We start from the raw sequence: 26,492 nt of genomic DNA, 5'->3' as shown, positions 1-26,492 counted from the left end.
ATGTCGTCTACGATAATTCAATTATTTATCCACTAATGTTTCTTTATCCCATTTCGCATGATACATTTTGTCTCAGTTGCCTTTCAGAATATTCAGTCATCTGCTGATCACATACTTTAACATTTCTAACCATAAGGCTATTGTCTTAAAATTGCTGCCATCTTCCTGCAACAGATTCCTGTCAGTGTGAGTTTAAGAAATCACATGATAAGAACTTGTAGCAGCATGCAGGAAATCCTTATGACAGCAATAAAGATTTTTTGGGGTTTTTTTGTATTAAAAAGTACTGTAAAAATGCTAAATACTGTACACATCAAAGCATGGGTCCTAATTCTTTGTCCATTAATTCCACTGACTGTGTTGAAACAATGCTGATAATGGCGTAATTTATCAGCATCTGCTATGACCTCACTGCATACGATGATTTCAACAGAGAAGCATGGGATGGTTCCCTGGGTGCCAATACATTTCAGATGTCTAGCAAGTTTCATGTTAAATCTTATACAATCAATACACTTACAAAAAAAAACCCCAAACTTAAAAGCTTTGCACTTCACACACTTTGTGCTGTATATGTGGTGTGCTTTTAATTTTTGATATAATGTAACATTTAATCCAGGATTTTTATTTGTCAGTAAGATATGTCAGTGTTTCTTTTATTCTGACATCCAAGAAGCAGATATAAATGGTCATTTGTGAGAAGAAAGGAGGAGGGAGAAGCTAGTATTCATGAATAAATAAAATAAAACATATTGAATGTGAGCTTTCAGTGTGGTATTTATGTAAGATCATGCTATAAGGAATCTTTGTTCACCGGTCTTACCGCATTGCATCCTTCTGCCGCATAAGGGAATCAAGTCAACACGTGCGTTGACCTCAGGGCTACAAGATATATATATACATATTAAACAATCAATGTGAGTGGTTCCTTTGAGTTCACTGAGGCTAATTACGGGCTCTGTACTTCAAAGCATTTTTACCTAAATTGAGGAAGCACTTAAGCACATCTTTAAACATTTACCATGTGAGCCGCCATAATGAGCTGTCCGTTATTGCCAGCCTCTTACACACACATCGCTGACCATGGATATATACCTTTCCAGGACCAAGGGTAGATTTTTAAGGCATGAAAGACATGTTGATTTGTGATATGATATGCTGTAAAATTTTAAGTTACCGTATACTGTGTAGGTCTGACATTTGTCCTACCAGGTGGAAAAGTGGTCAACAGAGGGATAATAATGCCAGAAGCTGAAGATAATTGCAGCCTGCTCCCAAGGGGCAATCGCAAATCAGTCTTCAGAAGGTGATGTAGTATAAAGCTTCTGAAGTGGGACTAGGAGTGTTACTTAGGAAACTAAATAAGCTGCAGTTTTTCTCAGCATCAAACCAATTGACTGTGTCACTTGGTCAGTTTTTAGTTGAGAATAGATAGACCAGATTGCCTGGGGAAATTAAAATGCTCCTCACCCAGGGGAAGTGGGGGGAACTCTGCTTGAATATTAATACTATTAGTATTCTTCAGAGCTGAAAAAGCTATGAAATATTTACCACAAGAAAGGGGTATTGGCTAGCATACAGATATGATCACTACAAAGATCAGTAAGTCTTAACAATTTAGATTATAAGCTCTCCTGGGTAAAGAATCAAGTAACTTGTCACTCAGGCGCAGAAAACACGTTGAGCCCAGCTTACAATGTTATCAAATTACCTGACCTTACAGTTCAATATTGATTTTAGATTCCTCTTAGTCTACTGTCTTGGTTTCCTTATTATAACTATAATGTGATTTTCTAATAGTGTTATTTCCTGTGACATTTTCTAATCAGTTTACTGCATGCCCTGATTTTCCATCTTAGAGCAACATTAAATAAAATAGCATTAAAATGGTATTAAATAAAAAGAAAGCATTGAAATATAATATTATCAGAACTGTGTGCAAACAAGCAATAAAGTTTGGTATTAAGAAAGAAAACTATAAATATAACGCCCTTTTTTATAAAAAATAACGCCATGTTTGAGTAACAAATCTGCAATTAAGTTCGTAGATACAGTCCTGTGGAAGCTCAAAAATATTTCGGTTTTATGAGAAAGGTGGGAAAATTGTATCTTATGGGCAAGATCTGCACTGATAGCTATGTCAGGCAAGAAGTTGTCCTCAGAGATCTTAAATCACACAGTCAACCCTTTCTAAAATTCTCTAGTCTGCCTCAAAGCATTGTGCTTCCTATTTCCTGAGTTCACAGTAAGGTGTATCCTGAGCTCCCTGCTGCTATGAGGAACATAACCCTTCACAAAGCAGTCCGTGAATTATTTGTCTTTCTTTAGCAGCAGGAGGTTCAAGACTAAGCTAAGAAAAGGTACCGATATTAGCATCTGAGTTTTCATCATTTTAAGAGCTGGGTTTTTCTTCTCAAAACTATTTTTCCAGGTAGCAAAGTTACAGTGGACATTAAAGAGGTGCAGCCCAATCAGAAGCTGCTGTTATTATAAATTTAAAGGGTACATTGTGTGTGTAATTTTTCCTATTCCCTTGGAAAGATACAATGGTAATAAATTTTGTTCAATAAAAATGTCAATTTAACATGCTCATAATTTTGCAGTCTCTGATCATAAATATTAGACTATTATTCTCGCTCAGTAATTAATCATAATTTTGAAATTAGCTGCAAATGCAATTATTAACTGAATTTTAAAAATGTTCAAAAAAGTTCAGTCTTTGTGAATTAGTTCTAAATAATGATAGGGCCAACGTCAGTAGCCATTACTTATTCAGGATACCCTTTTCTCCCACAAGAAGTCCCATTAGCTTGATAAAATCATTGAGAACGCGCCACTGTGGAAATCAGACCACTGAGTTGCTGTAGGCCTACTGATGCTGCTTTATTGAGCAGGGTGTGATCCTCCAGAGCAACTGCTGCTGTAGGATATCATTAATAGTACCGGACATGAACAAACAGTGATGCAGGTTTGAGATTGGTGCCATCTTTGGACAACAGGGGAATGTTCCGGTAACCTGTAAATACAATGACACTTTATTAGTGTATCAACCACAAACACAAAGATTATGATTGAGTGTTTTTATGATCTACTATGCAAATAAGGCATAAGTTATGATTCTCTAAATAACTCTTTAAAATAAACTGAAATGATACAGAACTCAAATCCCATTTCTACTGTTTTTCTCCTCTACATATACAGTATTTCAATTCTGGCATTTTTGGACACAGACTGAAAAAGTCCAGTGTCCTTCAGGATGTGGTGTTTTTTCAAACTGAAGCCTTTTAGCCCAGTGATATTTAAACATGGGGAAAGCATACATTTTAACATCCAAAGGCGTTACGTGCTGCATGCATTGTTCTGATAGCAATTAAATAACTTGTGGATCAACACTGACAGTGCTTTAGAGAAGACATGTGTTGCAGCAGCAATGCACTGTACAGCTGAGGCAGAAAAAAAGTGTAGTGTAAGATCTTCTACCGTGGCGTCTTAAGTCTGTTAAGGATCTCCTTTTACATAGCAGTGATTCCCAGTATCAGAGATAAGGCATGCCTCAGAAACTGCATGTCCATCCAGTTGTTGAAGCATTTGGAGAAGCTCTAGTTCACAACTTCAAACTTAATTAACTTATCTGCCTGGACAACAAAACAACCCCCTCTCCAAAACCCCGAACCTGTTATCGCTTTATAGGACTGTAAATGTCCATTATTTCATAATAACGAACAACGTCACTTTTGATTAAAAAAAGATGTTCGGTGTTTTATGTATGTACGTATAACTGCAGTTATTTAAGTAAGTATCTGTTATGAATAAGTATCTATGTTCAGAACTGAAGTTTTCAAAATCCTTCTTTAGGTATGTCTGGATGTGTGTGTAGTCTTTGGGACCCTCATTTGTTCGGGTTTGGATTTTCTTGACTCTTTTATACGACATGAAAGTTCATCTGGCATCTAGGGTTCAGCTTCTGGGCAGCAGATGTTAAAGCTGAGTCCAGGCAACATGTATTTGAGATAAACTTTAGATCATCCACACAGTGTGTGGAACACCTGGATTGTTTCCTATCCAAAGATACACTTCAAGGACTAAGACTCATTTCTGAAGACCATGCTTTAAGACCCTACCTACACAATATGCTACCTCCTCTTGCCTTTAACCACTGAGCTAGAGATTTATTCTCACCTTCAGCCCTTCTGAGTATATCTACTTAATCATTGCATGAAAAATCAAATACTGTTACAGGTGAGCAGCAAGCGTTCTTCCCCAGTGTAATCTACAACTGAGCTGGGAGGCTGCTGCTGGGGAGAGGAAGGCAGGGATGATACACATTTGAATCCTTTCAAGAGAAAATGCAGGGGAGGGTGGCAATGGCACAACTTTGGCCCACTGCCTGTGAAAGCACTGAGCAGCTTTTGGAAGCAACTTGCCCTCCGGGGACACCTCAGGGATATGAATCCTAGGGAAGGAGGGACTGTCCTGTAGCCCAGATTAAAGCAATTGGAGCTGTGAAAAGTAAGATTTAAATCCTCTCACTCTTCAGCATTGTTTAGACACTTCATTCCTAAGAAGTCTAGGCTGTTGTGACTCCTGCTGTAAAACACATTATTTTCCGCTTTCGCTATTTAGTGACTTTAGGTACCTAAAGCAAAACTGTGGTTTCAGACCTGGAATCCAGAGATCTCGATGTTAAGCATTGCAATAATTTTGAAATTATCTGTCAGCTCATTAATGCATCTTCGAAGAAATTTGTTTATGCTTCTGGGCATCTTGATGGCAACTTAATTTTTTTTTTTTTTTTTTTTTACATGATGTTAAGTGAGGATTGGGGCCATTTGTTTGGCACTGTTTATAGCTTCTGTACCTACACTCATTTCCTAGCATTTTAAATTACTCCCCTCAAAGTCTTTCCTGTAGAATCTGCATGCTCTTGTTTTTCCAAAATATGAGGCCCCCATTTGTGACCGAAATTCATCATAGAGGCACTTTAAACACACGGAAAAATTATACCCAAAAAAAGCCCAAATTGATGGTTATACAAGCATATGCAAGCTTTAGTGTCTGCTATTTAAATTTGTCTCAGACATCATGAGTTGGCAGGTCATTTTTTTCATTATCCTGAAATGTATAAAGGGCAAGTAAAAGGTGATCAGTGTAAAAATTCTGTGGGAGAAAAGCAAGTGTGCTTTAAGAGAAATGTTTGTGTTCTTGTGTAACTCCTGAACCTCAACTAAGAATCACAAACAGCTTTATGACTTCAGAACCTGGAAAGAAAAGGCCATTAAAAATCCTGTTAAGCTTAATAAAAAAGGCACAGTGCCCATTGCCAGCTCCAACATTTTGCCTTCACATCTTCATTCACTAATAAAAGTTGGTTGGTTGTTTTATCTGAAATAGCTTTGGAAATCCAATATAGTAAACAGCCATTTTACATAAGCCTTTCTCCTTGGCCTACTGACTTCTGTGTCTGCTCTTTATGTGCAGCCTATTAATCACGTAAGATTCCAGAAGCTATACCAGTACAATAAAAGAAACACTACCAACAAAAATACCATAAATATTTAGCTTAATTTATATTCATCATTCTCCACTCTGAAAAGTTGCAGAGAGGTTACCTGAGGTTTTTGGGGTTTTTTGTTTTGTTTTAATTTGGCTTGTATTGGGTTTTCAGCCTAACTGCCTAGAAAGTGCACAAAACTGCTGCCTTTATAGTAGTTCTGACTAATCTGTCTTCCTGTTTCCTATTATCATGAGTTAAAATATCATCTGAGCAGTTTCTGTCTAGAATGGAATACTGCAGTAGGAATAATTAACTGTCATTAAGACGCTTTTGATTTCTACACTGTGGATTTGCATTTGGAGACTACAATGACTTAAAAAGCCAAAGAGTGCAATTTTTACCTTTGCTTATACAATTCTGCTTTAGAAAATAAATATAATGCTGTACTCTATCAATACTACAGTAATGATAAAAGCCTCTAATTTGGAACCTTTTTTTGAGCTGTTATAGGTGGCTCACGTAAATATATTACCTTTACTCAGGCTCAGCAGTGGTAAAGTGTATTGACCAAGAAATTCATTTGCAACCAGAGATATCTCATCCTCAACAGTGAAGCGTATCAATGCCAATTCTGGAATTTGGACAGTGAACGAGAAAGTTTCTTCCCATCTAGGGCTCAAAGCTAATGAAAAGAGAAAATACACAGTATCAAAATACCATTTCATTTATTCTATTTAATATCTGAATTATTGTATCTGATATCACTAGTCTGAACTGGCAAAGATGTGTTCTTTTTCCCTAGATTTCTGTACTCATTTAAATAAATTATAAGACTCCCACTGACTTCAGTGATATATAGGTCACCTCTTTTGTCTAGATTATGGGTTTAAAAATGTCAGAGGGAAGTTCTCAGAAGGAAGCAACCATAGAGAGCTTGGGACTTGCCTACAGTATGCAGGCCAGCCCCTTCTAGGTATTTGTCATGTGTTAGCGACATAATACTGGAAATCAAAAGTCTAAGAAAGATGGTATCGTCTCTTAGAAGACAGCAAAATGTGACAGCGATAACTGGGTTAAGAACCTCTGCTGAACTTAAAATTTTCCTGGTTTTGCCAAAGTTTCTCCTTTTACAGTGTTGAAAATAAGGCAGGAGCTAAATGAATTAAGGTAGAAAAGCGATCACTTCACTAAAAATACAAAACCAGGATGTGGAAAAGGAGGGAGGTGCTTTGACTTGAGCAATGTTGGTGCAGACAGAAAAGAAATCGAAGGGCTGATTTAAAACAGTAGCCATCTACAAAAAGAAAAAAGGAAAAATAGAAGGCAGAGGTACAGAAGAAGAGAGTTCACAGGCAACTCTTAGTCTGAGACATCAACAAGATCTATATGATAAAGGTAAGGGAATGTTCGAAAACAACTACACATTTCACCTGTCAAGCAATTAAGGTACTAGCCCTCTTGAAACTTCTTGTGAGCTAAGTGATGAAGTCACAGGAATTTATTCAGAAAAAACATCTTTAAATTTACCAATTAGTCTACTGGTTTTGGCTGGGATAGGGTTAATTTTCTTCATATCAACCCGTATGGTGCTATGTTTTGTATTTGTGACCAAAAAAGTGTTGACAACGCAGCAATGTTTTAGCTATTGCTGAGCAGTGCTTACGCAGTGCCAAGGCCTTGTCTCTTCCTCACGCTGCAACCCGCCTGCCCCCCCATCCCAGCGAGCAGGCTGGGGGTGCGCAAGAACTTGGGAGGAGACACAGCTGGGACAGCAGGCCCCAGCTGACACAAAGGGTACCCCAAGCCATGTAACATCATGCTCAACATAAAAAAGCTGGGGGAAAGAAGGAGGAAGGGAAGATGTTCAGAGTTACAGTGTCTGTCTTCCCAAGTAACCATAAAGCGTGATGGAGCCCGGATTTCCTGGAGAGGGCTGAACACCTGCCTGCTGATGGGGAGTGGTGGCTGAATTCCTTGTTTTGCTCTGCTTGCCTGCGCAGATTTTGCATTAGCTATCGAACTGTCTTTGTCGGCACCAAAGAGTTTTCTCACTTTTGCCCTTCCAACTCTCTCTCCCCATCCTGCTGGGGGTGAGTGAGTGAGCAGCTGTGTGGGGCTGAGCTATGGTCCAGGGTGAGCCCACAACAGTGAGTAAGGACAATGCATTCAATCTTCCTTCGGGAGAGTGCTACTAACTAGGAGAGGTTGTGCTTCCTTAACCTGCTAGTCTACAAAAATGGCACATAGCATAACTTCTGCTACAGGTTTTGTGCCAGAAGATCCTAGCCTAGAGAGAAACAATTGCAGTCTCTGTAAGTACATAACAACTTCTTGGGATGAAAAAATGGACCTTCCTTGTGAAATGTTATTGTGCTTTGTTCACAGTCAAGAGAGTAAGACTGATGCTTACCATTGCTTTTGACAACACTAGACTTTCTTTTTGCTTGATCTTCTGGCACGCCAAAAATTTCTATCTGCACTAAAGGGTCAGCTTTGTTAGTCTTTGTCAGGTTACTGGGTGGTAACTGATGACCACTGATGAGCTGGAAAATTAAAGTTTTAATGTATTGAAATAACTGTAAGAATAAACTTTACATAGTAGCAATAGTAGCAAAACCTGTTCCATAAGAAACAACTATAAGAAGCATATACCAGCCATAAATGGTTGTAAAAATACATAGTAAACACAATGAAATTAAGAATATGATGCTTCCCATTTAATTTAATTCTTGGGTAATTTCATAGAATTGTCTAATAATTTGGGCTGGAAGGGACCTTTAAGGTCATCTAGACCAACCCTCCCACAATGAGCAGGGACATCTTCAATGAGATCCGGTTGCTCAGAGCCCCATTCCACCTGACCTTGAATGTTTCCAGGCATGGGGTATCTACCACCTCTCCGGGCAGCCTGTTCCAGTGTTTCACCACCCTCGTCATAAAAAAAAATAATCTGTTATCATGCTCTAAATAATAATTTTCAGATTTTAAGGTTTTGTTCAATAGCTAGCCATAAAAATGATATTTGGTTACCGTGCAAAATAATAATGTTGGAGAAATCAGCCTCATAATTTTTGCATTTTCTGAAATCAAGCTCATGAAGTCCTATTAAAGCTGTGTCCAATGGACCGGCTCTAACACCCACGGTAACATCAGCGGTGTGTTACAGGGTGTGTAGCAGACTGCCTTACCTGTGTTCCTTCTCTTTCACAGTAACAAATGAAAATTCTGTATTTAGCAGGCTCCCTGATGTTTTTCTTCTTAATTTAGTTAGCTACTGGGAAATTTTGCCTTAGACTGCCCCTGTAATCTGGCACCCAGCCTAAGAAAGGATTTATGAAAGTCACAACTTTGTGCTCTATCTATATTTCAGGACACCTAGGAGAGAATAACCATCTGTACAGTAATCTGCTTTTTAGAAATCAGTGGATGGAATGTATCAAGAGAGATATACAAGCCTGCAAGCCTAGGTGGAAGATATGACTCTTACAATCCACATCTCAGGACTAAGCATCAAAACTTGTAATACAGATTCTTATTCCTCTGTCAGCCATCAAAAAATCAAACCCTACGAATTCCACCTTTTACTTAGGTGTTTTCTGTAACACCTTGCTCCATGAAAAGTTCTAGCCTGAAACATTGAAGGTCAGTGTCTTAGCAAACCCTGATGCTGTCTCCTTTCTTTCTAGAATATAGCTACCACCTTCACTAGAAAGCTTTGCAAGACACGAGAACTGATGGACTGCCCACTTCCGTATGTTTCCATATGGAAGTTTCCATATGAAATACCTTGAATATTTGTATTTCTGCTTCAAAGGCTATATGCTGATGTTGATCACATCATGTTAAGGATATTGAACTGAGTAAAATCGAGCCCTGTATGATATTTGTGTTTGCTTATGTTCTTCTCTTCATTCATTCATTTATTCTCAGTCTGAGAGATTTGATCCCTAGATGATTTATATCTTTGCCCTCTCTTAAGTAATTTCTCCAGTCATCCACTTAGCAATTTCTTTAGCAGAAACTAGTTTTTCTTTGACTCCTGCTCCTGACTCTTTTTGTCTTCAACCGCCACTTCCTGGTTTTTGCTGCTGACTATGTGAATGGGGCTCTCTGTGCCTTACAGTCCCACAGCCAGTGGGACTTTGCTTCTTTGTATCCTGCACTACCCAGCCTGTCATCTCAGTCTATACTCTCAGTCTTAAATGGTGCATTTCTCTTTTCCAACTTCTTCGAACCTCAGACATTTCCTTCCTATTGTCAATGATTTTGTCTGTCTTCTGCATTACCATCAGGGATTTTTCCTCATCTTCATTAACTTCAGCTTTATAGAAATAAAGGTTAAAATAACTGATGTATAAGCATGTGTGCATAAAATCGTGGAGTAATGTCTCTTCATAATTGGTATCCTCACTGTTAGGACACTAAAATGTTCTTGATTAGGTGCATGCACTATTTAAGTATTTTATAATTGTTATTAGCTAATGTTTTATCACCACTATTTATTTCTCTGAAAGAAACAAAATTATACACTAACTTCATGCTAATTAAATAGCATTTATGCAAGGAGTGTACTGAGTAATCAGAAATCGCACATATTCATTGGGAAAAGGTAGTTTTTTAACTAGTGAACAATTATAAAACATCTACTTGACCTCAAAAGAAGGGTTTTTCTTTATTTTTAAAGAACATGTATTTGTAATATTTTTAAGATGTGAATCAGATTTTAATTTGGGAGAAGAAATAATTCAAAGGCTTATTAAATCATCCCCTTTTTTGCACTTATTTATATAATTTTGGGATGATAAATAGTCTTCTATGTATGCACAGGAAGATAACTAAACTTAAAAGAAGCATAAAGATTCCTATCATATCTCTAAACATTTCCATTTGTCAATTAGAATTATAATAGTACATGTGGTATTACTGATACTTAAAGAAAAGAACACCGAAAGTGCACATTTAGTTTCTGGATTTTCAGAGTTCAGTCCCCACAACTGTAACAGACAAGTCCCTTTGTCAGCTACACTTGTGACACAATGCAATTTATGTTTATATTTCTGTACACACCACCGTGAAAAATCATGTGTTTTTTACAACTTCTTATAACTTCTGAACATCTACATATTTTTAGCAAACATAAGTGAACTACAGATGGGAAACCATCCGAGCACCACTAGATACTGTATGAGAGTTTCAGCGCTGTTAGTAAAGCAATATTAAGCTTCCCAACAACCAGGAATGGAGATAAAATGAGAAACCAATAACAGATAACAAATAGGTTTGAACCACATAACATTTGTTTTCACATTTTTTGGAACAAATCAACAATTAACTAAGCTTACCCTTATTGATAGAGACATTGGTTTACTGTATCTTCCCACATTGTATGGGGTAAATGTTGATTTGTGATTTCTCAAGAATTCCGGTTTCAGAATATAGCCACAGCCACCATTGTCTAGGAATTTTCCATTTTGCAGTTCCATTTGTATTCCCTCTGTCTGGAAGTTTAAAGCCACTATAAAATCAAATAAATACTGATTTTAGTGAATTAGAGTTAATACCATTTTATAAAACAAATCTGAAAATAATAGTAAAAATAAAAGCAAATGAGATTAAAATATGTCTATCTTTCAACTCATATGTTAGATCCCATTATTTCTCTTAAATATAGCAGTATTCAATAATGAATGATTCATGTGCAAAAGAACTGCACTATTTAGAACTGCACCTCGTTTTAAGAATTACCCTGTAGATCTTTTTTATGCTGCCATGTGTTGTGTGTTTTCCCTTTTCATTCTAAACAGAGAATATGAAATGAGGTATTTTTTTCTTCATAAGGACTGAATTCCCATACTAGTTTTTCTGCAGTGGCAAAACCCTGCACCCTCAACCTGCTTTACGAAGTTCTTGTGCAAAGGCAAAAACATAGGACTGTAACTACCCTTAGTTATGGCACAGAATTTGTCACACAAGCATGTCACCGGGAATATCAAGAAGCTTTAGTTTAGTGTTAGAATATTCAGTGCAAGTAGATAGAAGTTTATAGAAGTAGAAGCAATTTAAAAAGTCTTCTTAAATTTATGTGAGCAAACTCTCTTCAGGCTTAATCCTTCAGTACTGGTGTTTGTTGCTAATATACACCTGACCGATTTTTTCTTTCCTTGGCAGCTCAAAACATCTTGGTTTGCTGTAGCAGCAATAATAAAATAACACACTTCTCATCAACAGGATATTGTAATTCATGAGATAAAGCCAACATTGAAATAGACCTGTTTAATGACATTTTCCCCTATTCCGGTACATTGGAGCTTCCTGTCACATTCAAAATAGCAAACGCAAAAGTCAAATCAGTAAAGTGATAACATGACATGTGTTAAATAGAAAATGATAAAAAGCTATCTACTTGATGGCTTGGTAGGAAAAAAAATGAAGACTTTAAGCAGTACAAGTGACTCCTCATCATAATTCAGGGAGAGGACCTTATTACATGTTCCTATGAGATAATATAAATGTATTTAATGAACATTTGGCAGAATTCAGAAAGCCTTATCTCATGTGGAAAATGCAAGAAATTTGGATCTGTTTCACTGCAAAACTTATTTGTTTCTTCACTGCTTCGATGATCCTTTAAAAAAATTATCTAGTAAATGACACAAACAGGAACAGATCTGTGGAGTGAAGCAGCTGGTACTATGGACCTAATATTTGCACTATGAGTGTTTTCAGTGGGGTTACTTCAGAAGAGCTCCAGCCTGGTCCCATGACCTCAACACAAATTAATGGCTGGAATACATCAAGTGGTCCCAGAATGCATCCTCTGTTTCATCTGAATAGAATCCCATCTGTGCTAGCTAAGATTGCTCTGCAACATGAACCGACGTGCAGTAAGTAGGAACAATTGGAAAGCTTGCCTAAAAAAAAACCAAACAAAAAACCCCAAACCACCACCAACAACACACAGCATGCACTCCTGCTTTGAACTAAATGCTAATGTAGATGCAGGCATAGATTCTGTGTCAATATGCAAAGGAACTTTAAGCTTATTTTACCTTTGACAACAGAAATTAAACTTCAAAATGTTCATATTGCCCATTGTGCACCATTGACTTTTCTAAAGAGGGTGAGTATTCTCCTGGTATAGTTTTGGCAGGAGTTCACAATTTGTTTTTATGATGCAACCCACCATCCAGAAACAGACCCAAATGTGGTGCTATATGACCCTTGTAGCTTAATAGATTGATTCGAGCAGTGCAATGAATACTACAGAGATGCAACTCTGAGGCCCCTTGAAGCCTAGGTCCTGGCACGATCTACAGATAACCCAAGATCTCTCAGTCCATAGGTAATTCCTAGGCCACACTTTCGGAATGTGTGGTTTAAAAAGTAACTGAAATTAGGCAAATCGAACAGTCATAGCTTCAAATAGCAGCTTCCACATGATGAAACAAATTACATGATTGCACATAATGAGACTGTTGCTAAATTTGCCAAGCTTCATAGGCTGCTAAGCAGGAAAATCTGATTCAAAAACAGAAACAAGCAAAGCAGCATACTTTACATTTTGTCATATTAGGAAAATTACTTTTGCAACACAAGTGAAGGGCAATGTTATTATGGGTTGATATCTTCAAACATCAACACTATATTTTTACTTAATTTAATTTTATCTTAGAATAAGTTAAAAACACATGACCAGTAGTTTTAATTTGCCTACTGATTTCCCGGTATTGCAAGCTGTAACCGGATTAAGGTAATTGAATGTGAAATTTTGTATTTAAATTCTCTGAGATGCATACCTCTTATCACAACTGTTTACAAGGTTCATAGCTGTTTGCAGCCTCCTAGGACAATGCTTTACGGTGTGCTGTTGATGCACATTTTTTGATTTTAATCAGATTCAGTTATAACCATAACACTTCTTGAGAAATTGCAAAGTTCATAAATTAAAACCTATGTTTTCCGTTGTCTACCAGCATGGTCTTAGGAACATCGTTCTGCAAGGAAGACTAAATTTCTACCCAATGTTTCATTTTAGCTTTGCTGAATCTAAGAACGGAATTGTCAATAACATGCTTTGTACTGCTGTTTTATGAAACAGTAGAAATTTAATGCATGTACAAGGAGAGCTTTAAAATTGCTGGTTTCTTTCGGAAAGAAGCCCAAATATGCTTGCTATGAAACCATCTGAACAGTATATAATATTAACGTATGGTTTTCATGTGAAAGTACAAGCACCTGAAGGTTAGCACCATGTAAGTTAAACTTTCTCCTCAGTCCTTCCATTAAGCACAAAAAGCCTTTTAATATTGGCATCAAAATCAAAACGTGGGCTGGGAGGACAACCTGAGCAAAGGAATCCCTCAGTGTGATTCTTGCGTCTGAAATGGATGCAAGTCTTGCTGGAACCATGAAGCCAAACCTCCTTCAGATCAGAGTATTTAATACTCAAGTCTTCTTGCAAAGTACCAAAGCTGCCATGGCTGTTCCTGTTGGCCCCGGATGTAAATAACATCCTAAAGAAAATGCAAGTTAGGAAACAGCCTAGCTCCAAAAAGATGGAGCAATCCATAATGCCCAGAGGAATACAAAGCGTGTGTTTCATCCCAAACTGCTGTGTTACAAGCAGTTAGCTGAAGTCAGTCCCACAACTAATTGCAGAACTAACCACATTCTAAGTATTTAACTGCAGCAACTTCCATAAGCACTACCACTCAAGACATAATTGGTTTTTAGACTGAAAGAAAAAGCTTTTGAAAACCAATGTGAGCACTGGGGTTCTTACGTTTCTAAGTGACTATAACATGAAGCAGTTGAAAACTGCATGTCTTTTGTCTGTGGTGCTACTTCCCAATTAATATTCCTAGTGGGACTTTTAAATCATGGGGTTTTATTTTTTTACTCTTTACTTCCTGGTTCTATTAGCTATATTACAACCCTAAGGTTGTATTTTTCGCATTTAAAAGGGAATATTTTAAAATGCATAAGCACATATATGTCACCATTCTTCCTTAAAATTAGTTACTTAATTGCATTTTATGCCTTTTAAAATCTATCTCAAAATGTCTGAATTTTATGAAATCTCAAAAAATATCATATGCAAAAAGCACTCAGTGCTAATGTTCCTATCTCAATGATTTACTTCACTCATTTGAGTCTAAAGGAATATAATAGATCACACTTTCAACCCTTTGATCAGCCTTGTTACCATCCTTTCAGCTCTTTCTAGTTGTCTAATGTTCTAAAAATGGGCTGCACACAATGAATGCATCTTCTGTGCTTTAGATATCCAAAATTTGAACTCAGTTCCACACAGACTGGGAAATACTATGCAAACAGGACCATATTGTAGCAATCTGGCATCTTTTATCATTGGTTATGAGATGACCTATGTGATTAGATTTGAAGACACCGTATTGATTCCACATTAGCACTCCCAGCTGGGCGTTGGCTGTCTGTCCTTTCTTCTCACACGCAGGTCACAGCTGCACCCAAGCTATCACTGCCCACATTTACAGAAATATTTCCAGAAGTCCTTACATGACTAGTAGTCTCCATTACTTTTTCTCAAAGGGATGTAGGTGGCTTTTAAAAAATTTCTTCCACAGCCTGAATAAAAGCATGCTAACTGAGTATCAGTTGACTCAAAATGTGGACTAAAAGGGAGGATATTCAGTCATCAGATTACAACGAAACCAACTGAAGACATCTGAAGGAAAGATAAACTGGAACATGATGTCAAATTGTCACCTATTACGTGTACCAGGAAGCAAGCATTCACTTAACAGAAGAAGCTTACAGAGCAGGAGGATCTCTTATTGATACTAAACAAATTCTATCAAACTAAAATATGATAATACTTTCATCATCTAAATGATAAATGTAACACTAATTTCTAGGCCCTGTGCAAACATTAACTATCACAATATCTTCAGGTAGAAATAATATTTCCCTTTTAGTATACTGAAAATATTACTCAGTCTAATATGCAGCCTGATGGAATTTGCGTAAGAGAAACCCAATACATGCTGTAGTACCCTGTAAACCCTTCTCACTAACAGCAGATGTAAGGAAGATAATGTGCCCTGTCACCAAACGGTCAGAACATGTAACCTGGAAAAATGGTGCAACATGGTGGCTTTTAAACACCTTTTTCATTTGACCTTTCAAACTGAAAGATATCCAGGATAATTAGGATTCTCTGCCAAATTACAGCAGCTTCCTCGGGCTGCTCTGAGCCTGAGCATTACTTGCTGTTCTGGTCCTTCCTTGACATGTCACTGTGATCCCCACTACCATCGCTGGGTGCTTGTTAATTCAGGCTTGTGGATATCATACTGTCCAAACTCTGTCTTTTAAGTGCCCTTGGCATCCTTTTTGCCTTGGGCTTTATGAGTTTTTTAAAAAATATTTATGCAGTTTTAGCCTTCTTGCCAAGCCAGTAAATAGGTCAGATCCCACCCAAACTTTATGAAAAAGGACTTAGGTCTACCAGAAAAGAAAAAAAAAAAAAAAGTATAGAGTGATGGGTTCCCTTACAACACACAGCAGACTTAACTTGTTAGTATAAATTTTGGCATACAACCCGTCTCTCATCTTTTCTGACCAAAAAGTCTGGTCAAACTGTATGTATTTTCTTCCTCTCCTTACGGAATAAAATGGGGCTTTAGCTATTCAGACTCCAAATTTTATTAAGCTTAATTATCATTTCTGTCTTTGCTTATCAGTGACATATTTTGAAATGGATGCGCTTATTCTACAGAAACTTAATTTATGAATAAATTACAACATGACATATTCTGCCATAGTAAGAGGGACTGCTCTTCTGAGAACTGAGTAACATGCATTGCTGTCTGACACATCATGCTCAGCATGTGCAGTCAGGCTGTCCTTATTGTCTTTGGGCCAATTCACTACTGTTGCTCTAAAGACGCTATCATTAGAAATGTTAAGAATTCAGTCATTCTAATGTTCATAATTGCTGACATTGTTCCTACTTACTTACAAGTAGCTCTACTGGAAAAAAAGATGTTTGGTGATTAAAAATCATTCATTACCCAAGTATATCTGCAACTGGTTTCAATTAGGGATCCTCTCTTGTGAGGTTCTCATGGGAAAAGTACCTAAACCATTGCTGATAAACTATCAAATCTAAAATCTAAATTGATTTTTACTACTTAATTAACATGTCAGTCTGAAAGTTACACTTCAGTTTAAGTCTGAGCATCTTTTGCTTGTCATTTCACTTATTTCACACCTGAAACATATACTTTTCTAAACCAGATTTTACAATTTGTTTGCCTTGTACTTCTTGGCATAACAGTGTATATTATCAGCTTCCCTTTCCTGTTTTAGTCTGGGCCCCTAACACAGAGTTTAGGTCAGCAAGGTCAGCAAGGAGTTCAGAGACAGTTGCGTCCCTGCAATTTTTTCTGTCTTTCTTTAAAATTGACTAGATTTTAGATAAATTATTTAGTATTCTATTAGTTGTTTGCAGTTGTAGATTTAGTGAAGATAGCTGGAAAAGTTAATGATAAAATGAAGTTTCTGTCTTTCTTTGCTTTTAAGTGAAATTCCAGTACCTATTACGCACACTAAAATAAACTGCCCAAAAAGAAGCAGGTTCCAGAGTAGCTCAAGAACTTTGTCACACACCTGGCAGTTAGAGATGTTCTTGCAAGCGAAACATGGAACCCTTATTCAGAAGACCTCCCAGATCTTGGAACCATTCCAAAGGAAAGGTGAGTGTATTTAGGTATCTTCATATATCAGTGTGATATTGTCCCATCTAACTTGCAGATGTCTACACATGAGTTAGCTGCCCCACTACAGCTAGTGAGGATCTAATCAGTGAAGTTTAAGGGATGCTGTAACCAAAAATGGGTCCATGCTTTAAGTAGGAGATTAATCGTATCCCTGGAGTCTGCAATTCTAATAGCTGTCCCATTGGACTGGCGACTCACGGGAGCAAAGAGTAAGAGGTGAAGCAACCCTTTCTTGGGGTTCCGTAAACCATGATGGCCATGTGGCGTATGACAGCTGTGGATTTTTTTCCAACTACATGACTTTGTTAATAATAAACATACTTCTTTGTTTGGCATGTTAATATTATCTTTCTACAACACACTATACAACAGTATTTAGTAACATCTATGTCCATTGTGCAAGATATAGTTTTCACATCCTAAAGATTTTTTTTTTGACTGTTAAAACCATGTTAGGAAGACAGTAATAATACAAGTGTTGACCCCTGTGCCTTTTCTGCAGCTGACCTGTGATGACTAGTCCTGTCCTTGAAATCTCAACAAGAGGGAGTGGCCAGCCAAGAGATATTTTTCTATGCCTTCACATTTCATTCTTCCAGGGCATTGCTTGGCTTGGAAGCTAGCAGGAAATCTTTCCTGTCTTTCTTACAGCACACTCTCCATGAGTCAGTGGTGGGAAGAGGCCACAGCAAGCCCAAACAAAGAATGAGCTCTAGATTGAAAGGATAGCTGTACAGAACAGCTTGGGAGTGTTTCTGCCATGAGGTGTATGACATCACAGACTCATCTGCTGCCTTTGAGCGGAAGAGGTGTTTTAGTTTGGCACAAAATCTGGAGCTCATTTTGGAAAGATAGCTGAAGCTCTGTTTAATGGCTGGAGACTAACCATTAGGCTTTTAGATGCAGAATGAACAAAGATAAAATGCTGTGATGTATTTCCATGTCATATGCAATATTTAGGCTTAAGTCATCTGCAGAGTTTTAAGGATCACAATGCTAGAGTGCTCACTTCAGTAACATACACTGTGAAGAGCTTCGAAGTATTCTAATAACTTAACCAGATATAAAAATAAAATCATTAAAGTATGTAACTTCACAAATTTCACTAGAATTTCAAGCCACAACAATTCAAAGCTATAATGTAAGGAATATTCCCAGTTTGTTTCAGATGTTGCATTAGCTGTTGAAAAACACCATGTTATAGAAAATGCTTGCTTTACAATTTTGCTGTGTTATAAAAAAAATTCCAGTAAAAATTACTGGAAGTATAAAATTATCAAGCTGAAAAACTAATTAAATCTGTATGAAAAGGTAGTGTTCCACCATCTTTTAATAGAAGAGCCTGTGTTTTTCCTTTAATTCAATTTCATTATTTCATAAATTCCTTTACTAAATTTGACACTCCATCACATATTCTAAAAGGTACAGTGTTCAGGAAGATTGCAAGAATATCTAAACTTGCCATGATCAAACATAAACTGTTTCTTTAGGGAAAAAAAAACAAATCAGTCCTATTGTCTCCAGTTTTGCTATTTGTCCAGTGAGAAAGGAAAATATATTTTCGCAGAAAACATACAGCAAGTAAAAATTCCAAAGTGAGCTCTTTTTCTTTATGAGGCTTTCCAAAGTCTGCCTCTTCTTTAAGTTTTCACTCACTTAGAACCCAAGCAAGTTGACACTTGATGGTCATTTCAAATTGCACAGGTGAGACATACCAAGATTTAAATAAGTGGGTTTCTTTTCCCTAGCTGGTTTTGGAGGTTAAAACCAGAACTAGTTAGAAAATGCTTTATTACCTATCTTTTCATGCATTTTTTGTCATATTATTACACAGAAGACTTAGTTACAAAATTCTAAGTTGCATTTCAATGTCACAGGCCAAAACAAAACCTATGATAAGAAAAAATCCATCATACAAGTAGGGGAACCTTCACAGTAGCATATAGACTTTTATGAGTGCTCCAGAAAACATATGCTCTGTGTAGCCTCTTCTAAAACAAAATTCTGAACCTGCCATACCATGGCTTTCTCATATAACTTATGACATGTTTTGATCTTTCCTGTAGATTGTTTTAATACATGGATAATGTTTTCTACTGCATGCAAAGGACATATTCAAAAGGCTATTTAAGTCTTTATTTTCACTGAGGTTTTCTTTTGGTTTGGTTTTTTTTGCTCTGTTTTTTTTTTTTGCTCTGGGTTTTTTTTTCATTTTTTTTCCTTTTAATGTAATACAATTGATGTCTGTTTATTTAAATAACTGTTGTGAATTTTCTTTCCCTGCATACATCTTTACATTCTATTTACTAAATAAAATGGAAATACGGATGTGCCAAATCAGTTCTTTCCAATGCCACACTGCAGTTGTATGCAGGAGGCATACTAATTTTCCCAGAACATAAAAAGTTATTGTAGGTATTTTTCTCCGTAAGACCTCTTTGTTCACAAAACCTATCCTGTTCTTACGAGTCTTGATTTTCAGAGGAGGGACAGAGTGCACAGTGATATCCAAAAGCAATTTTATGGAAACCCTTTACTTTTTGCTGTGGTTTTTAACTTGCCTTCCTCTGGAAATCAGGTTTACACAATTAAATAATTCTTGTCCTCAGCCCCAACAAATCTTGAGCCTGTTGGACCACTTCATTCTGCTTTAGCTGAGTGCCAGGCTGCTCCGAGTTAATATGTTCCAACCGATTTAGAGAAAATTGCTGGCAAGGTACAGAAGAGAGCACTTTTGCATCTATCACTAAGGGAAGTGAAGGAATAACTCAACTCTTATCATTTACATGATGCAGAGGCCTGGCAGGGAGTATTATATGTAGGTTTGAACAAAACCTAATATATTTTCTTTGCCCAGCCAGCACAGATATGGATGTTAGAGGGACTTAAAGGTAAGTGAGAAGGGTAAGTTAGGAGGTGTGGGGAGGGTGAAAGGATCTGAGGAAGGGGAATAGGTGACACAGGAGAGAGTCCCATGAACAGTTTTAGGAAAGTAGTACAAGGGATCTGGAGGGTTTACTGCTGTGCATGGGATGAAGAGTGCAATGGCAGGGAGACAGGGAGGTATGTGGTCTACATGGACACAGGACAGACACAAAAATTTAAAAATCTGTGTTAAATCAGTGGAAGGACACCAGCAGAAGATTCACTGAGCAGAGCTTTGGGAGTTGCATTGTGAAGCACAGTTGTATTTCTGCCAAACAGTTATCTAAAACAGATTAGGGAATCAAGAATAGATCTGACATGACTTGGAAATAATATATGTGGAGAGATGCTTATAATCAGCCTATTCCCATGAGAAAAATGTTTCTTTACATGAGGATGCAAATGATGTGACCAAGAGGGCAGACCTAACCACTTCCTGCATATTTTTAATTCTTCCAGGAAGGGGCCCAAAGCCCCTATACAGCAAAAATCCTATGTTTTGTATACTAATGTTTAGAATTACTTTTCATTAAAGCACACTCTGAGTCAACAGTCAATGTAGTCATTTTGAAAGACTTCAGCCCTGTTTGATATCTAACAAATGGATATCCTTTGCCAAGATCAGTGTGGAAATTTACAGGCTAGAAGGAAAACTAGTGAACTGCAGTATGAGAGATTAATTACATTTTAAATTACGGACCTCTGGCCAGTGCTTCCTCTAAGCATGAGACAAACTTACTAGTTTTTAATAACAGTGTAAGTTGCATACAGAGAGTGCACCATCCCAGGTAAATAATCCAGAAATATCATGACATGAAGCTAAGTAAGGATCAACCATAAGGACAGAATATAATCAAACCAATTTCAAACGGTACAGTATTGGTGAGATACTTCCAGCAATAGCCGAGCCCAAGTCCAGATCTGTACTGTAAATAATCATTTACGACACAGATGCAAATGAAATTCATACGAAGTAGTAATTTTTTTACTCCTACTGTAGTTGTAAAACTATACCTCAACACAACAGTCAGCATGAGAAGAAAAATTTGTAACAAAGAGAGTGTTGTGGGGGGGTCTGAGTACATATCGGTTCTTTTATGGAACAGCCAGCACTGAGTGGCCAAACTCATGCAGTCTCCCTAGTCATTGTTTCCCACATTACCTCAATGTATGGCACTGATAGCACGGCATAGCTTGGGGTGGGGACAGCAAATGGTAAGAGATTTAGACTTGGGGATGTCCTTCACAGCTTGTGGTCAGGGCCACAGACATGGGAGCAACAATGTGTCAGTGAAAGCTGAGGCATAATGCTCCTTCTAAGTTCTGTGACTGTAGGAGAGTAGCTGGGGATATATTAGGGGATTAAACAGCAAATAGTGTGTATGTGCATGATTGATTGGAAATAGTACACTGTTAAAAACATTTCTGAGATGGTAACTTGAAACAGAAGATACTTTGGGAGCTAAGAAAGGAAACAAGTGAAAAAAGGAAGCCTGGAGCAAGGTTCTATATAAGCTCTGGGGCCCTAAGGCAAAGTGAAATCTGTGCCCATCTCTGTATGAGTGTATATTGTAATATAACAAGGTGAGACCATACCTTTCACCTCTCAAAACTGAGAGCCTATGGCAAACTGCCCTGCTCACCCCACAGTCTCCCTCAGGTGGCCTTGGTATAGAATCAGAATAAAAGAGAGAATATATGGATGCAAAAAATATTGTTCTCAACTTTACCTAAGGCTGAAGAAGGTGTAGGAGCATGACGCAGAAAAATATCCTGTAACTGAGAATCTTTTAAACTGAAGAACAAAAAGATGAAGTCAAGATTGCGTCTAAAGCCATGAAAAAGGCGAAAGTGCTTACAGATGAGAGGTTTTTCAAAGCCTGTTGAGTACAGAAGTCATGCTTATTTTTGGCAATTTCAAATTAAAATCTAACTTGAAATTAAGATAAACAGAAGTTATTAATATTTCGTTATTCAGGGAACTAATATGCTTTGTACTGGAAGTCAAGGTTCTAAACTTAACGTTGTCTGTACGGTCACTGGTGGCTCCCAGCAGCTCCCAGCATCTCCCAGCTGTACCTGGGTATTCTGCTGACCAGGAGCATTTATGTGCTTCTTTGCAGTAGCATATCATAATCTGGGAATTCTTGGCACCAATACTAATTGTTGTGCCTACACCTCCTGCATCTGTGCCACTCCCATTGCACAAAACCATTGAAAACACACAGACCCTTCAGATGAGGCTTCCATTGCTGTGTAAAAATTCCTAAATCACACATATGTTTCTTTCCATCACTTCTTCTAGTTCAATGCTATAGGGAGACCTTAGGAAAAAGCAAACTCAATAGCATTCCAAAAATTCCCACCTTTAGCTAAACAGGCAGCTGCTCCTATTCCCTGCTAACTTCAATGTAGCTATAAAGAGTGCTAGACCTCCTCTGAAAAAGATTTTTTTTATTAAAAAAAAAAAAAACCCACAAATTTTTTAAAAAAGTAAAAAAAGAAGGGAGGAGGGGGGAAGAAGCTACTGTTCCCATTTTTTCTTCTAAACGTGCTCTATCTATACCTTAGCCACAGCTGGCAAATAAGCACAGAGGTTATGGAATTTGATTAATACAGCATGCAAAAGAATGTAATCTATTTTCATTTTCTTGAAAGCTATATTGGCTTTTTTTTTTTTTTTTTTTTCTGGCATACAATCCGTAGCACGCTCACTTTTACCTCAAAACCTAAAGTAACATAGTTAACATCATAACTTCAGCCCAAACACGCAATAAAATATAAATTATCATTCAGACTCTCTTTATAGACACCCACAGATAAATATCATAGAATTATTAAAAAAAGGAGATAATATATGAAAAAAAGAAGAAAATTCTGGTTTATCTGTTGAAAGTTGTTTATGTATGTGCTTTTGCTACACTGTTTCATAAGACAAAATCATACTTTCTTTAGCGTTAGTGCTAGGAGTAATACAAAATAAGGTTCAAAGCTTAAAAACGTTGTACTGTTCTTACCAGTGCTCTTATTATTATCCAATAGAAAAAAAAAAAAAGGGTAGTTTAAAGAAATTAATGAATAATTAATGAATTATAATAAACTGGGTAATTTGGGGTAAGATAAAGCTATTTAACATTAAGTATTATGCATAATTAGATAGGACTTAATTGTAACTCATTACAAACATAAATAGATGAAACTAATATTTCCCCTTAGTTATTATGTACCAGAACTCCTGGATTCCAGGATGAAAAATTACTAGGATATGTAGACTGAAGAAGTTCAGTTAACACAAAACGAAAGTGATGCCACTGAGGGAAAATATGTAACTTGCATAACACAAAAAATACTATAGGAAGGAAAAACTCTGGTACCTGTATAGTCTCTGCAAAGCCTGGAATGCAACAGTCTCTGCAAATGTACGTACCCATTTGACACCCCACATTCCAGAACTCTTGAGGATTATAATTCGAAGAGTTCATTCTTGTTCCTTTGGGGTAGATTCTTGTAATGAATCTTGAAGTATGTGAAACAAACTCTCTGGCTGAAAAACAGAGGATAAAAACCCTGGTAAGAAAAACTTTATTAATAAAGAGATCCTATTTGAATAAGTAATGACAAAAATATAATAATAATAAATAATATGATCCAGAATTTTTTATTTTTTTTTTTTTTACACAATGAGTATATCATATAAATGTATTTCTATTTTAGGACATTTTAACGCATGTTGACATTAGTATATGGGCCACTGAGATATGGCTAAAATCCTATTTTAAAACCTTAATATTTTGTGTATATTTGAATCTGATAGTATTTATGTGTATAGGTCAGATTTTTTTTAAAAGTTCAGTAACCAAGAATCTTTCCTTCATGGAAAGGTTCTGTTTCTTCACCTCTTTGTTAGGTAAATATATGATTTTTACACTAAAGCCCACTGTGTTCTCACAGAAAATTAAGACACAAAACAGGAAATTGGTCAAAAAGCCCTCTCATTCTTTAATAGTTCAACAGGAAAAAAAATCATCCCAAGATGATCTTAATTTGATTGTTGTTTTGAGGTTTAAATAAAATGACTGAATAAACTCAAGACCAGTGAACAGAGCATTTCTAAAACACACTCAATTGGTTCCTTTATGGACTACAGAAGATGTCAACTATTCAGGTGAGTTGTTTTCCTTCCTCCTAGCAGTGTTCCCTCCCACAAAGGCATAAACTACAGCAATGTCAAAAAACTTCAAATGACTTCTACCTACGCTATTCCTGTTTCGTAATTAAACAGATAGCTTTACATTTCCAGGGTCATTGCTCTATATTTTCCATCATCCCCTTTTTTTTTTTTGTAATAGCACTACTTTTATGTTTGCTAGATTGCTAGAGGGACCAGAGACAACTCTGACCACGAACAGCAGGTAAAACGTACTTGATCTTATGCCATTCAGCACCATTCACCTTACCAACCATTGAACCATCTCCACAAACTGGTGGATGGCAGCTGGGCTGGCCCAGAATGAATGGGCCTGTGGCAGACTCCATTCTCATGGTCAGCAATTGCTGTTCTTAACACTACCTTAAGCCTGTTGGCAGACAGCTGGAGTTAAAACAGCAGAGGCTGCGCTGTGTTGGCTGCACCAAACAGAGATGTTCCAACACAGAATGAGTGTTGAATAATCCAACTTGGCTGGTTCAAAAGATCTGGTCAAGTGGAACAAACTGCCTGCTATAGGGTTTATTCATTCCATCAATGCGGATTCTCTTATCTCCAGTTATCATCAAAGCCAGAGGTACTGCATGCCCGACTCCAGTGAGCGCTACTGACCATACATGGCGGGGGGCTGTGGTGTGTGAAATCTCTTCCACACATTTTCAACTATTGATTGTAAATTCTAAATTGTTTGATGCAGAAAATGATGAATCAAAAGGTATTAATATATTTTGTATACTGTTACTATTTGTTCTTATAAAACTACATGAAATTAAAACAAAGCTGAATTTCAATTTTCCTCACAAAACCAACCGGAATATAAAAATGCAGTGAAAAATGACAAGATATTTCTAAAACAATGGTATATAAACAACCTAATAAAATTGAACAGCATGTGTTTCATAAAATTTTAACCCTTCCAATGCCTAAGCAGTGAACCACAACATTGTGACTGTCATCTGATTAAATCAAAACACATTACCTGAATGTTTTACAAATTTTCGTGCTCGAACCTCTCCAATTGAATTATTTTCATAGCACTTCTGATTAGCCAGGGAATGCTCAAAACTCACAAACTTCTCAGATTTGGTATAAATCACAAGGTCCGACAATGGAATGGCAATTTTTATCTTCTTCATCTAACGATAATAATATAAAATAAAGGAAGAACAAAAAAAGCACAATAACACATATTTCATTATTATTACCAACAACTCAGAAGAAACTATCATTTTGGATGCATAAAGCATGGAAAAATGTGTCACAATTAATGCATATTTGAGCTTAAAATATGACTTTTGAGAGTGAGAGCTGATCCAGTCAGAGGCAATTAAGGTTATTGTCTCTATGTCCATCACAGCGATCTTAGGGTGAATGGAGAGATGCTTCCAATGCTTCCTAGCACAGTGTTCTGCTGGACAGCTTTATCATTTCTCTGCTTCTGAGATTGGCATGCAAATGAACATAATTTTTCATGGCTCTTAACATTACGCATTTAAAATATATGTCCAACTTTATATTCCCAAATACATAAATTACTAGAAAAAGCATTCTGGTATGAATTACTTGGAGAAGGACAAAAAGAGAAGGAGAATCTATACATCAATAGCACAAATTCTACTACAAAATGTAGAATAACAGGAGAATATTTTACCATGCCAAGCAAATCAATCATAGCTATATGCCTTCAAGCATTGCTCTAAAGTTAGGAATACTCTGTTCTTCTTAATTAGGATGGAAAGTTCTTTGGCCAAAGTCTTTGTTTAGTCTTGTTCCATTACCAAACCAAGCAAAAGCAAAGGCTGCTGTACAGTGAAGCGACTGAAATTTTAGCAGGGTCTTACCTCTTAAACTGAGGTACTATGTGACCTCTTCATTTTGATTAGCATGAATTTGTGAGCTAATCAGTGGCAGCAGCCAGCAAAGAGCTGACGGTGCTAATAATGTTTACATTCCATTAATGCTTTTGAAGGCAAATTCTCATTTGACAAAACAGTGATTGCCTGCTTATGGCTCTTAAACTACACAAAATTCGAGTGTATTAATTATTCTGGGCCATGTCCCATAAGGACCAACAGGAGTCTACTGTCACAGAACTCCTCAATAA

General features: G+C 37.0%; 1 protein-coding gene across 1 annotated transcript in view; it reads right to left on the bottom strand.

The window, feature by feature from the left end:
- Positions 1–2,933: 2,933 nt before the first annotated feature.
- The window catches only part of PLCZ1 (phospholipase C zeta 1), a 53,337-nt gene continuing 29,778 nt past the window's right edge, over positions 2,934–26,492 (bottom strand). Inside the window, exons 8-13 of the mRNA XM_009958043.2 lie at positions 25,368–25,524; positions 23,609–23,725; positions 10,837–11,009; positions 7,905–8,037; positions 6,027–6,176; positions 2,934–3,016 (exon numbers count right to left, since the gene is read on the bottom strand). Of these exons, the coding sequence (XP_009956345.1) occupies positions 2,934–3,016; positions 6,027–6,176; positions 7,905–8,037; positions 10,837–11,009; positions 23,609–23,725; positions 25,368–25,524 (813 nt within the window). The remainder of the gene's footprint in view (positions 3,017–6,026; positions 6,177–7,904; positions 8,038–10,836; positions 11,010–23,608; positions 23,726–25,367; positions 25,525–26,492) is intronic.

This window comes from Leptosomus discolor, chromosome 1 (genome assembly GCF_034619465.1).
Source record: "Leptosomus discolor isolate bLepDis1 chromosome 1, bLepDis1.hap2, whole genome shotgun sequence".
NCBI classification, from domain to species: Eukaryota; Metazoa; Chordata; class Aves; order Leptosomiformes; family Leptosomidae; genus Leptosomus; species Leptosomus discolor.
This window is presented reverse-complemented; position numbering and strand designations above follow the sequence as displayed.